We start from the raw sequence: 13097 nt of genomic DNA on the forward strand, positions 1-13097 counted from the left end.
ACCGAACCAATGTACTCAATAAGTAACAAGACTAACCTTGAGCTAAAAGTAGTGACGAGCTCAACCAATATAGTTCAAATACAAAATTTTACGCAACAGATGAAATATGACAATAATATCTTAGATAATCTCATAATCTGTTGGTACATATTACAAGAATGTAGACATACTTCCAGGTATAACAGTTAAGTACAATACAGATAAAATTTGCCAAGTATGAATGATATGAGGAATATTACATCTCTATATCTACATGTCAATGTGCATGTCACATGTGATGCAGCACAATGAAAACCTCACGTACTCGCACTCTTAGAGTACTAATATGACAGTCTCAATTCTCGCTCATCACGCTCAATCACTCAGCATTATATGGTACCCGTGCTCACTACTGATATGTCAGACTCCAGAGGGGTGGATCCTGCCCAAGCGCTAATAATAAGCCAATCTAGCTTGTTGCGGTGAGCAACTCGATCCCATAAAAATAAAGCCTAAAAGGCATACTGCATCATGCAGCCCAATATATATATATATATATATATATATATATATATATATATATATATAAAATCCATAAGGCCTACTGCGGCGTGTAGCCCGATCCACAAATCTCACTCCCAACATAGCTCACAGGTCCCAACTCAATCATCAATCTCTCCAATCTCTCGGGCTCATAACTCTCATGCCAATCAGTCCAAACAATGATATATAACATAACAATAAATAGTAACAGAGACTAAGATATGATATGCAAATGATGGATGTGACTAAGTACAAAATTGACATCTAAACAAATAATTCAACAGCATGAATGAACCTAATGGGTCTCAACCGGATAAGCATATAGCCTAAAATGATTTTTACCATGCATTGCAGCTCAATTGCTCTAACACACAAAGATCACATGAATAGTAACACGGTTTGATGACTACACAGTACCCCAGAATCGACCGGATCATAATTACTACGGTGCACGCTTACACGCCCATCACCTAGCATATGCGTCACCTCAACACCAACCACATAACATGTAATTCAAGGATTCAAACCCTCAGAACCAAGTTTAGAAGTGTTACTTACCTCAAACGGTGCAAATCTCTACTCTAATAAGCCTTTGTCTTGCGAAACGGCCTCCTAACGCCTCAAATCTAAACACAAATAACTCAATACACTCAACTCAAGCTATAGGAATTAATTCCAAATGAAAAAGCTAAGTTCTTTAGAAAAAATCAAAAAGTCAACTCACAAAGTCAACCCCTGGCTCATGTCTCGAAATTTTAGAAAATTAATAAAATCCAAACAACCATTCAACTACAAGTCCAACCATTAAAAAATTACAAAATTTTGACACCAAATCGTCACTCAAATCTCCAAATCTTACTCTCCAATACATGGGTCAAAATTCCCCAAATTTCAACTTAGATTCACGATAATTAGGTGAAATAATCAATGGGTAATCAAAATACATGGATAAAAGTTATCAAAATTCACTTATCTTTCAATTTAGATGAAGACTTCTCCAAAATTCCCCTATGTCCGCACCCCAAAACTCCCAAAATGAGAAGAAAACTCAAACCCTCAATTTTTAAATCTCTGTCGAGCCCTTTTCGCTCATGCGGACTCACCTGCAGCACTTGCGGCTCCGCTTCCGCGGAGAAGAGCCTTCTTCTACGGAAATCGCTTAAGCTCCGACCAGCAGCACCTTCGGCCCAAACATTGCACCTGCAGGACTGCTTTTGCGGTTCCAGCTCCGCTTATGCGACATCAGCCTTTCTAACCAAAATCCGCATATGCGGAGACCCTATCGCATTTGCGGGCTCGCGGATGCGGATAATCCATCGCTCCTGCATACACTGCCCAACACATGCTAGACCACACCTACGACCCCTTAGCTGCTTCTACGGCTCCGTACCCACGGCCTATCCCTCGCAGGTGTGGTTGCACCAGACCTGATCACACCAGCTCTTCCAAAATCCAATCTGATTTCAATATGAATCACTCCCGATGCCCACGGGATACTATCCAAACATACCAACACATACCAAACCATGATACAAACTTAGTCGAGGCCTAAAATCATGTCAAACAATTTCAAAAACACGTATCGCGTACCAATTCAAGCCTATTGAAACTAATGAACTTTGAACTTCAACAATCGATGCCGAAACCTATCAAACCAACTCCGATTAACTCCAAATTTTACACACAAGTCATAAATGACACAACAGACCTATTCCAACTTCCAAAACCAAAATCTGAGCCCGTTAACCATAAAGTCAACTCTTAGTCAACCTTCTCAACTCTCCAAATTTCTATTTTTTCAACTTTTACCAATTCAAGCCAAAACCATCTACGGACCTCCAAATCAATATCCGGACACATGCCTAAGTCTAAAATCACCCTACAGAGCTATCAAAACTATCAAAACTCCATTCCGGAATCATTTACACATAAGTCAACATTCGGTCAACTCTTTCAACCTAGGCCTCCAACCTTGGGACTAAGTGTCCCAACTCATTCCAAAACATACCTGGAATGAAACCAACTATCCTGGCAAGTTACATAGCAACCAACAAACATATAATAGGCAATAAATGGGAGAACGGGAATACAACGCTCAAAATGACCGGTCGGTTCATTACACCAACAGCCACAAACAAATATAATTTAAATAATATGTTACGGCATACAACTCGATCGCACAATATCAACTTTAAAAAACATGTTGCGGCGCGCAACCCATTAGTAGCTGCTATTATAGGCAAACTCTGAATGGTTTTCTTGGACTATTTATAACACCCCATAAATTCGGCTTAGGTATGAATGTGTTAAATGAGTAGTAATGTTATATTTTGGGCATGTGAAGTTCTATAGGATTAAGTATGGGTGGAAATAGTTATTTTAGAATCAAGATGGAGAGTGAGGTGTATAAGATTCGATAAAATTGACCAAGTTTACAAAATATTTGTCTTGCAGCAGGATGTAGTGCAAATTTGTAAGGAATTTGGGAAACCTCAAAACATGAAAGTTGTAGTCCTTTGAAATATATTTCCAACGATATATTTTGGAGCCCGAAGGATCTCTGTGCAAAGATTCATGTTCATTGTACGGAGCAATGCACAGTATGTACGCCAGGTGCGCACCCGAATGGACCTGTGCACGACCGTGCACTTGTGACAGTGCTACTACTTTTTTGTGAGTTGGGTGCACGGTTAAGGCTTCCAGGTGCACGGGAGAGGACCCGTGGGGTCATTTTTAAAGCCTTACTTTGTCCCCCACACCCCAAAACACAAAAACTTGCTATAGAAAGCGAAGCTCTCAAGAACCTACCCTCCCCCAAGGTCCCTCCACCATCCAAGGTGAGTTCTAATGGTGATTCTAAGTTAATTCAATTTCAATTCTTTAACACCTTATTAATATGTATAAACCCTTCAAATCATTAGATATTGGATTGGGACATCATTGTTGAGAAAAGAAACCATAAAACTCGACTTCAAGAGGATTGAACTTCAAAAAGGTAATGTCTTCACCCTCTAATTGATTATAGCATTGGATTAATGATTATATACTCTAGTTCATGAGATATGAGTTGATAGGTTTGACAGAAAAGCATAAACGGTTATGGATTTGGGTTGTTGGTTGTTGATTATTGATTAAGGGTGTTGTTTATCTTATGGGTGATAAACAATGATATTGATTATAATAATTTAAGGTTTTAGAATTTATCTACAAGCAAGAAAATGGGTTATTGGGTGTAGAAACACCATTAATGAGGGCTATGAAACTTTATACCCACCAAGTGTTTGATAAAATTCCTAAGTGACCAGAACTTGGAATCCCTTTGATATGTATTGATATATATTAAAGTTGAAAGGGTTGGAAAATGTTATATTATGCTCAAGAGCAGGAAGTTAAGGTATGTGAGGCTAACCCTCTATGTTTGGAATGTTAATGGTTATCCCTACACTATATTTCTTTTACAAAATTACTAATTTCCTCAGAAATATAGTTAATCCTAGTTCCTTGAATAGTTGCAGAACTTCTATTCTCTAGCTTCATAACTCGTTCATGTCTTTCATTCTAAACATTATGAGCCCAGTGCGTAATCAATATAGACTTGGGTTTGATGCCCATGAGTCTCAGTTTAGATTGCTCAGTATGTCATAAACAATTAAAGTTTCAGTTTTCATAATCAGTTTTAGAATACATGTCTCAGTCTAGTCCTATTCAGTATTCCAGTATCATGTAACTCAATATGATTCAGTATTTTAGCATTACATATTTCAGTATGATTCTCAGTTCCTGAATTTAAATCCCTAAATGTTGAACACCTGTATTTGGGCCTGAGACCGTAGTTTATATGCTTTATGCATGTTTTGGCCTAAGGCCATAGTTGATGCTTTATTCATTTTTGGGCCTGAGGCCGTAGTTATGTATATATATACTTGAGCCTGAGGCTGTAGCTTGTGCACATATATATTGGGTCAGAGGCCGTAGTTTATCCAGATAAACAAGTTGTTCAACATTCAGAAGAGGGAGTATTTATATCCTTACTTCATTTGTTTAGTTCAATTATAAGTTATCAGTTATCAGTTCAGTTATCAATTATCAGTTATCAATTTAGTTATTAGTTATCAGTTTATCATTTCAGTTATTAATTATTAGTTATTAGTTCAGTTATCATTTCAGTTTCAGTTTCTATAATTTTCAGTTCAGTTATCAATTATCAATTCTCAGTTATCAGCTTAGTTTTAGTTTTAACATTTATAATTCTTTCTTTTAGTTGCTTTATATACCAATACAATTCAAATGTACTAACGTCCCCTTTGCCCGAGGCATGTATCTTACGATGTAGGTAATGATTTACAGGTTGACGATTCAGAGCGCTAGGATTCTCATACCAGCTATTTGGCGAGCCCCAGTTCTTTCGGGGCATTATCAATACCTTACAATCTTCAGTATTGTTTAGACATTCAGTGTTTTCAGTACTTCATTAGAGACTTCATAGACTAGAGTAACAATTAGACAGAGTCACAAGCTTTTCATGTTAAGCAATGTTCGCTACAGATATGTTTCAGACTTATGTTAGTATTTCCGTACTTGATTTATATCATTCAGACTTTCAGTATATCAGTATGTGTTAGTTTATCTTCTGAATTTTGTATGTTATGATATCATATGTTAATTTAGCCAGCCAGTTGGTTCGCTCGGTCACATGTAGTCAGGCACCGGGTGCCGTGTTACGTCTAGGCCTAGGTTTGGGGCATGACAAAGCTTGGTATCAGAGCACTAGGTTCAAGAGTCCTAGGGAGTCTATGAAGTCGTATCTAGTGGAGTTTCCTTTATATGTGTGTGCTGACCACTCATATAAATGGTTAACTACCAAGGCATTCAGGATTGTCTTATTTCTTTCTACTTTAGATCGTGCCATGAAGCTTAGAGCAATAGGTAACCTTAATTTCCTATTGAATTCCAAATGTATTGGATGCCCAAGCGACGCATAGGAGAAACCCAAGGTTCTAGAAAGGATGATTGTCGGTTAAGGTATATCTATGGAGTACAGGTTGGTAACAAATGAGACTTGAGAGGATGTTAAAAGTGGAATGCAATGGGTAGTAGTACAGATTAGAGCATAACCTTATCAGAAAGTACAAAAACAGTTATTATGTTCAATGGTTATCAGTTTACCTCAATTACCAGTTATACAGTCTTTTAGTTAGCATGTTTATGATAATTCAGCATGCCCGTATTCAGTTACCAAATCTCCAATTTTCAATGTATCCAAATTTTGGTTAATTGTGAGTATGCAATGATGTAAGGCCCCGTAAAATTTCATAAAGGAATTTAAGGTTTTGTGGTGCCGAGGTAGGCTTATGCGTGGCTTGGACATTTTGGATTGATCAGTGTGTTGGGGAGTTGAAGAAAATCTTCGGAAGTGTAGAGCATATCTTCGTCGTAGGGATTTGGAGTTCAAAGAAGATGATTGGGTATTCTTGAAGGTTTCCCCCATGAAGGGTGTAATGCGATTTGGTAAGAAAAGGAAATTGAGTCAGAGGTACGTCAGACCGTATAGAATCATTCTGAGAATTGGTGAGGTGGCATACAAGCTTGAGCTACCACCTGAGATGTCATTAGTGCACCTGGTATTTCAAGCGTCTATGTTGAAGAAAGTAGTTAGAGACCCGACACTCATTGTTCCGGTAGAGATTATTGAGGTTAATGAGGAATTGACTTATGAAGAGATTCTAGTTTCTATTATTGATCGGCAAGTCCGAAAGTTGGGGAGTAAATAAATTACCTCCGTGAAAGTGTTATGGCAAAACCAACATGTTGAAAAGTCCACCTGGGAGGCAGAGGAAGAAATGAAGAAGAAGTATCCTTATTTGTTTGAATAGCTATGTAATCGTTCTATGAAATTGTTCCCTATGTATTACGTATCATTTGTACAACTTGTAATAAGGGTGTTCCTTTTCTAATAATATATTGCTCATGAGGCCACGATTGGTGTTGTTTTTATGTTATATGGCGCCATCGAATTATGTAAATGTTGTTAGGGTTGGTTTCTAGTATTCTCTGAATGGTGGATAGGCCCAAATACAGGGGAAACTCTAGCGATACTTTTGGAAATTTAGGGAGTTAGCCAAATGTTGAAATTGCTGGTGTGTGTGATTATCAGTTGGTCCACATTGTATGCTAATGACGGATTTTGACCCTCATTCGAGGGCGAACCATCCTAAGTGGGGGGAGAATGTAAGGCCCCATAAAATTTCGTAAAGGAATTTAAGGTTTTGTGGTGCCGATGTAGGCTTACGTGTTTGAGGATTGTAGAAATTCTTCACAGTCGGACTTTTTGGGTTGATCAGTGCATTGGGGAATTGAAGAAAATCTTTGGAAGTGTAGAGCATTTTTGCGGTTCATTCTATAACCGCAAAATCACTCTACGGGCTGTATAACTGCAACAGAGTGAAGCAGAAACTTGAGAGCAAAATTTTGGAACATTATGTGGTCCATTATGCAGCCGCATAATCGTTATGCAGGCTCATAACCCATCGCATACCGAGCATGAAATTTTTTGGAGGGAAGTTCTGTGGCGCATTGTGCAACAGCAGAACAGGTCTGCGGACCGCAGACCAGTCGTAGAGTGGGGTAGTATTGCCCAGTTCCAGAGGGCCAATATGCGACCCATTTTGCGGACTGCAGAATCATTATGCGGTCGCATATGCGACCGCAGATCTGCGTCGGGGCTCCAATTTTTCTAATTTTGACCCGGTCCTATTTCGATATATTGAGGTAGAGGGACTCTTTTGAAGAAAATATTTGATGTTTTAGAGAGAAATGAGAGTATTCTAGAGAGAGGAAACCCTAGACTAATTGTTCATCAATCCTTACTCAATACTTGGAGAATTCACAAGGAAAACTCACAAGATCTTCATTCAAGAGGTAAGATTCAAACCCTAGTCTTCAATTCTAAGTTTGGGTATGAGATGGGTAATTTGGGAGTATGATTTTTCGGTATAGGAGTTGTTATTTATCACATACATGAGATAATAGGGATTGTGGGGAAGTTGTTGAACAATCTTGGGTGGTTTTGTGTTGAATTTGTTGTGGAGTGAAGGAAATCTTGTGGAAGAACCTAGTAATTAAATTCGCACACCTAGTATTTGATAAAATGCGGGACTACTTTGTGTAGAGTTTATGGTATTGTGATTGCACCTCCATCCGATGTAGTTGTTATGGAAGAACCTAGTAATCCTTACTCAATGTAGTTGTAGAGGATCCCCGACTTGAAATTTATAACTGTTATTGGAAGTTCTTAACAAATCTATTTTGACTTTTATGGCTATCTAAGCTCTATTATTGTTTCCATGATTCGTCATATTCATGCTATATTTCTAAGTCCTTGAATAGATGTTTTGGTTTTCATACTAGTACTATTCGACATGTACTAACGTCCCTTTTTTTCGAGGCGCTACATTTTTAATGGATGCAGGTGGTTCCACAGCGGGAGGCATTGACTAGTGATAGCGGTATACTCATTTTCCCAGCAGACTTGGTGAACCCCACTTTATTCTGGAGTTATGCATCTTCTATTCCGTGTGTATTATATTTTGAGGTATAGCTAAAGCCTTGTTGCCGGCACTATCATTGTACTATTTTATATCTATTAGAGGCTACATAGATATAGTGTAGGTTATGTATTAGAATTGGGATAGTCAGGATAGTAATGTTGTATGGGTGTTACATCCTCTACTTCAAACTATGAAAGTATGTGTATTTTGAGACTTTTTCAATGAAGTAACTAATGGTGATGGAATTAGTGTTGTTTATGAAACCTCTTGGTGTTAATTAATGAAGTTTTATTCTTTTTATTCATGGGTGAGTTAGATAGAAGGAAATCTAACAGGCTTGCTCAGCCGGATTATTTCGGTTGAGCACCGGTCTCGCTCCCCGAGGTCGGGGCGTGACAAACTTGGTATCAGAGTCTATGGTTTTAAAGTGTCCAAGGATTTTTCAGAACCTTATCTAGTAGAGTCCTTCTTATCGTTGTGTTGACGACCATATCTATAATTAGGATGCTACTTGGACATTTAGGAATAATACCATTCTTTCATGTTCTCGATCATGTGATAAAGCTAATTGTAAGATTGTTCCTCCTTTAACTCGTGCTTTGCTCTAACTTTCAGTATATGAAGCCAAAGAAAAAGTTAAGAACTGTCCAAAGAGCCAATGTCACCCTAGGAGTGACAGTGAATTCTATATTTGATGATGCGGGTGAGCACTCGAGGGGTAAGGATATCTCTCCAGTTACTACACTCCCTGATTCTACTACAATTGATCAGACCGTACCTGCTCCTACACCTACTGAGGGTGCAACGTTCCCTCTAACTAATATTCCAGTTCCACCTCTAGCTCCAGCTTCGGATTCCAATGTTTCTGATGGGGATCTTAAGGGAGCTATATAGACGTTGGCTCAGATAGTGGCCTCCCAGGCCCAAAGATCAAATGTTGCACCCACTCCTTCCATCAGCCAGGGGATTCTAATAATTCCAGGGTGAACAAGTTTCTCCAGCTGGATCCTCTAGTGTTCACAGGTATTGATCCTGAGGAGGATCCCCAAACTTCATTGATGAGATGCACAAGACTCTTCGAGTTATATGCACTACTGAGACGGAGGGAGAGGAGTTGGCCTCCTACCGTCTAAAAGGGGTGGCCTATTCTTGGTTTGAAATGTGGGAGGAGTCCCGTGAGGAGGGAAACCATCCAGCGAGATGGAGTGAGTTCACTGATGCCTTTATAGATCATTTCTTGCCTGCCAAGACTAAGGCGGCCCATGCCGCTGAGTTTGAAAGCCTGAAGCAGGGTAGTATAAATGTGTGGGAGTACCATATGGTGTTTGCGTGCTTATCCAAGTATGTTATTCACATGTTGCCCACTATGGAGGCTACAGTGTGTCGGTTTGTACAGGGCATTAGCCCCTTGGTTATTAATGAGGCTGCTACAGCTTCCTTGAATTCCTATATGAACTATGGGAAGATAGTGGTGTTTGCTCAAGCTATAGAGAACCATAAACTAAAAAATAGAATGGAGCGTGAGGGTAGCAACAAGGACCGATCAGTGGGCAACTTTGGTGGTTCTTCTGGTGGTGGTTGTGGTAGGTCGGCATTCAGGGGAGGGTCATCAGAGCCATATCAATCATTCATCCAGCCTTCGATGAGTGCACAGTCACCTGGGCCCAGTCAGGGCAACAAGGGACCCCACCTGCAGGGTCGGCCCGTCATAAGATTTTAGCAGCAGGGAGGTTGCTATGCCCTAAGTGTGGGGGGATGCACTTTATGTCTCGCCGGATCATCGGCAGAGGTACGGCGCAGCCAGCTAGTTCTGCAGCAACCACATCTACAACATCTCCAGCTCGAGGCACCCCAGCACCTGCATGGAATGGTGCAGCTAGGGGTGTTGCACAGAATTCGGAAGGACCCAATAGATTTTATGCTATGCGGAGGCGTCGTGATTGAAAGACTTCTCCAAATGTCATCACAGGTATATTGATCCCGGTTCTACTTTATCATATGTCACTCTTTGTGTTGGTATGGAATTTGGGATAGAACCAGAATAGATTCATGAGTCTCTCTCTGTATCTACTCCAGTTGGCGAGTCTATTGTGGCCGCGCAGGTTTATAGGGATTATCTTGTCACAATGCGTGGCCGGGACACCATGGCCAATCTCGATGAATTGATGATGGTTGACTTTGATGTAATAATGGGGATGGATTGGCTTTATTCATGTTTTGCTAACTTGATTGTCGAACAAGAACCGTTAGGCTTGAATTTCCAAATGAGTCAGCCATTGAATGGAGGGGGGATGATCTGGTGCCGAAGAGTAGGTTTATTTCATACCTTAAGGCTTCAAAGATAATCAACAAGGGGTGTATTTACCATTTGGTCCGGGTTGCGAACACCAATGCTGAGGCACCTATACTTGTTGTGAATGAATTTCTGAGAGTATTTTCGGATGAGCTCCATGGGATCCCACCCGACAAAGAGATTGATTTTTGGATTGATGTGATGCAAGACACGTAACCTATATCTATTCCGCCCTACAGAATGGCACCGACAGTATTGCAGGAGCTAAAGGAACAATTGAATGATTTGTAAGAGAAGGGTTTAATCCGGACGAGTGTGTTGCCTTGGGGCGCACCGATCCATTTTGTAAGGAATAAAGACGGGTCGCTGAGAATGTGTATTGACTATCGGCACCTTAACAAGGTCACGATCAAGAATAAGTACACACTACCAAGGATAAATGACTTGTTTAACCAGTTGCAGGGTGCTAGGTACTTCTCTAAGATCAATTTAAGATCCGGATATTACCAATTGAAGATCTGGAAGCAGGATAATCTGATAACAGCTTTTAGAACCCGATATGGGCACTTTGAATTTCTAGTAATGTATTTTGGGCTAACAAATGCCCTGGCAGCTTTCATGGATCTTATGAACAGTGTTTTCAAGACGTTATTCGACTCTTTTGTGATATTGTTTATTGATGATATCCTTGTATATTCACGCAATCGAGAGGACCATGCCGGTCACCTCAGGATAGTTTTGCAAACCCTGTATCAGCACTAGCTAAATGCGAAGTTTTCGAAATGTGAATTTTGGCTTGAATCTGTCACATTCTTGGGTCATGTCATTTCTAGTAAAGGAATTAAGGTTGATCCTCAGAAAATTACATCCGTAAAGAATTGGCCTAGACTAACTACCCCAACTAAGATTCGCAGTTTCTTGGGCTTAGTTGGATATTACAAGAGGTTTGTGGAGGGGTTCTCTACCCTTGCCTCTCCATTGACTAAATTGAAGCAGAAGACGATTAAGTTCTAATGGTCAGATGTTTGTGAAAGGAGCTTTCAGGAGTTGAAATTGAGAATGACTACGGCACCAGTGTACCCTACCAGAGGGTACATGTGGGTTTCTAGTATATTGTGGTGCTTGAAGAATCGGGCTTCGGTGTGTATTAATGCAACATGGAAAGGTAATATCTTATGCTACTAGGTAACTCAAGAATCATGAAAAGAACTATCTAACACATGATTTAGAGCTTACGGCGGTGGTATTTGCATTGAAAATTTGGCGTCATTATTTATATAGGGTCCGTGTAGATATATTCACGTACCACAGGAGCCTTCAATACATTTTCAAACAAAAGGAGTTTAATTTGAGACAGAGAAGGTGACTTGAATTACTCAAGGATTACGACATCGATATTTTGTATCATCCGGGGAAGGCTAATATTGTAGTGGATGCTCTTAGCTAGAAAGCTATGGGTAGTTTAGCAGACTTGCAGGCATATCAAAAGCCGTTGGCCAAGGAGGTTCATCGGTGGGCTAGTTTGGGAGTTCATTTTGCGGATTCTAGCGAAGGAGGAGTGATTGTGCAAAATAAGGTAGAATCATCACTTGTTGTGGAAGTCAAGGAAAAGCAATACAATGACCCATTGTTGGTGAAATTGAATAAGGAGATTCGTAAACATAAGACCATGGCCTTTTCTCTTGGCATGGATGATGGTACTAAGGTACCAAGGGCGACTATGTGTTCCAAATGTGGATGGTCTCCGGGAAAGAATCATGACTAAGGCTCACACTTCTAGGTATTCTGTGCACTCGGGTTCTACAAAGATGTATCATGATCTTAAGGAAGTCTACATTTGGAATGATATGAAGAGGAATGTAGCGGACTTTGTAGCAAGATGTCCAAATTGTCAGCAAGTGAAGGCCGAGCACCAAAGGCCCGTTTGGTTAGCACAGAACATAGAAATTCCAATGTGGAACTGAGAAATGATTAATATGGACTTTGTGGTATGACTACCTCGCACTCCCTCAAGTTCGACTTGATTTGGGTGATTGTAGATTGAGTCACGAAATCAGCACATTTATTACTTGTTAAGGCTATCGACACAACGGAAGAGTATACTCTGTTGTATATCAAAGAAATAGCCATGTTGCATGGCACTCCAGTTTCTATTATATCAGATCGGGGGGCACAGTTCACGGCTAATTTGTAGAAGAAATTTCAGCAAGGTTTGGGTACTCAGGTGAATCTTAGTACAACCTTTCATCCACAAACCGACGGGCAGGCAAAGCAGACTATTCAGACGCTTGAGGATATGTTGTGCGCTTGTGTTCTTGACTTCAAAGGTAGCTGGGATGATCATTTGCCACTTATAGAATTTGCCTATAACAAAAGTTATCATGCTAGCATTTAGGTGGCACTGTTCGAGGCTTTATATGGTAGGAGATGTAGATCTCCCATTGGGTGATTTGAGATTGAGGAAGTAGAGTTGATAGGGCCGGACCTCGTGCATCAGACTATAGAAAAAGTTAAGATCATTAAGGAGCAGTTGAAGACTACTCAGAGTCATCAGAAGTCATATTTGGATGTTCGTCGTAGGGATTTAGAGTTCAAAAAGATGATTGGGTATTCTTGAAGGATTCCCCCATAAAGGGAAATTAAGTTAGAGGTATGTCGCACCGTATAGAATCATTTAGAGAATTGGTAAGGTGGCATACAAGCTTTATCTACCACCTGAGATGTCATTAGTGCAC

General features: G+C 40.0%; 1 protein-coding gene across 1 annotated transcript; it reads left to right on the forward strand.

Moving 5' to 3' along the window:
* The first annotated feature begins 9132 nt into the window (after positions 1-9132).
* On the forward strand, positions 9133-9789 carry LOC138906153 (uncharacterized). The gene has a single exon (XM_070194678.1). The coding sequence runs from the start codon at positions 9133-9135 to the stop codon at positions 9787-9789; it is 657 nt and encodes a 218-aa protein (XP_070050779.1).
* The last annotated feature ends 3308 nt before the right edge of the window (positions 9790-13097 follow it).

This window comes from Nicotiana tomentosiformis, chromosome 2 (assembly GCF_000390325.3).
Source record: "Nicotiana tomentosiformis chromosome 2, ASM39032v3, whole genome shotgun sequence".
Classification (NCBI taxonomy): domain Eukaryota; kingdom Viridiplantae; phylum Streptophyta; class Magnoliopsida; order Solanales; family Solanaceae; genus Nicotiana; species Nicotiana tomentosiformis.

What these genes read in the sequence shown, in the direction of transcription:
- LOC138906153 (XM_070194678.1), top strand. Translation starts at nt 9,133, where the DNA reads ATGCACAAGACTCTTCGAGTTATATGCACTACTGAGACGGAGGGAGAG.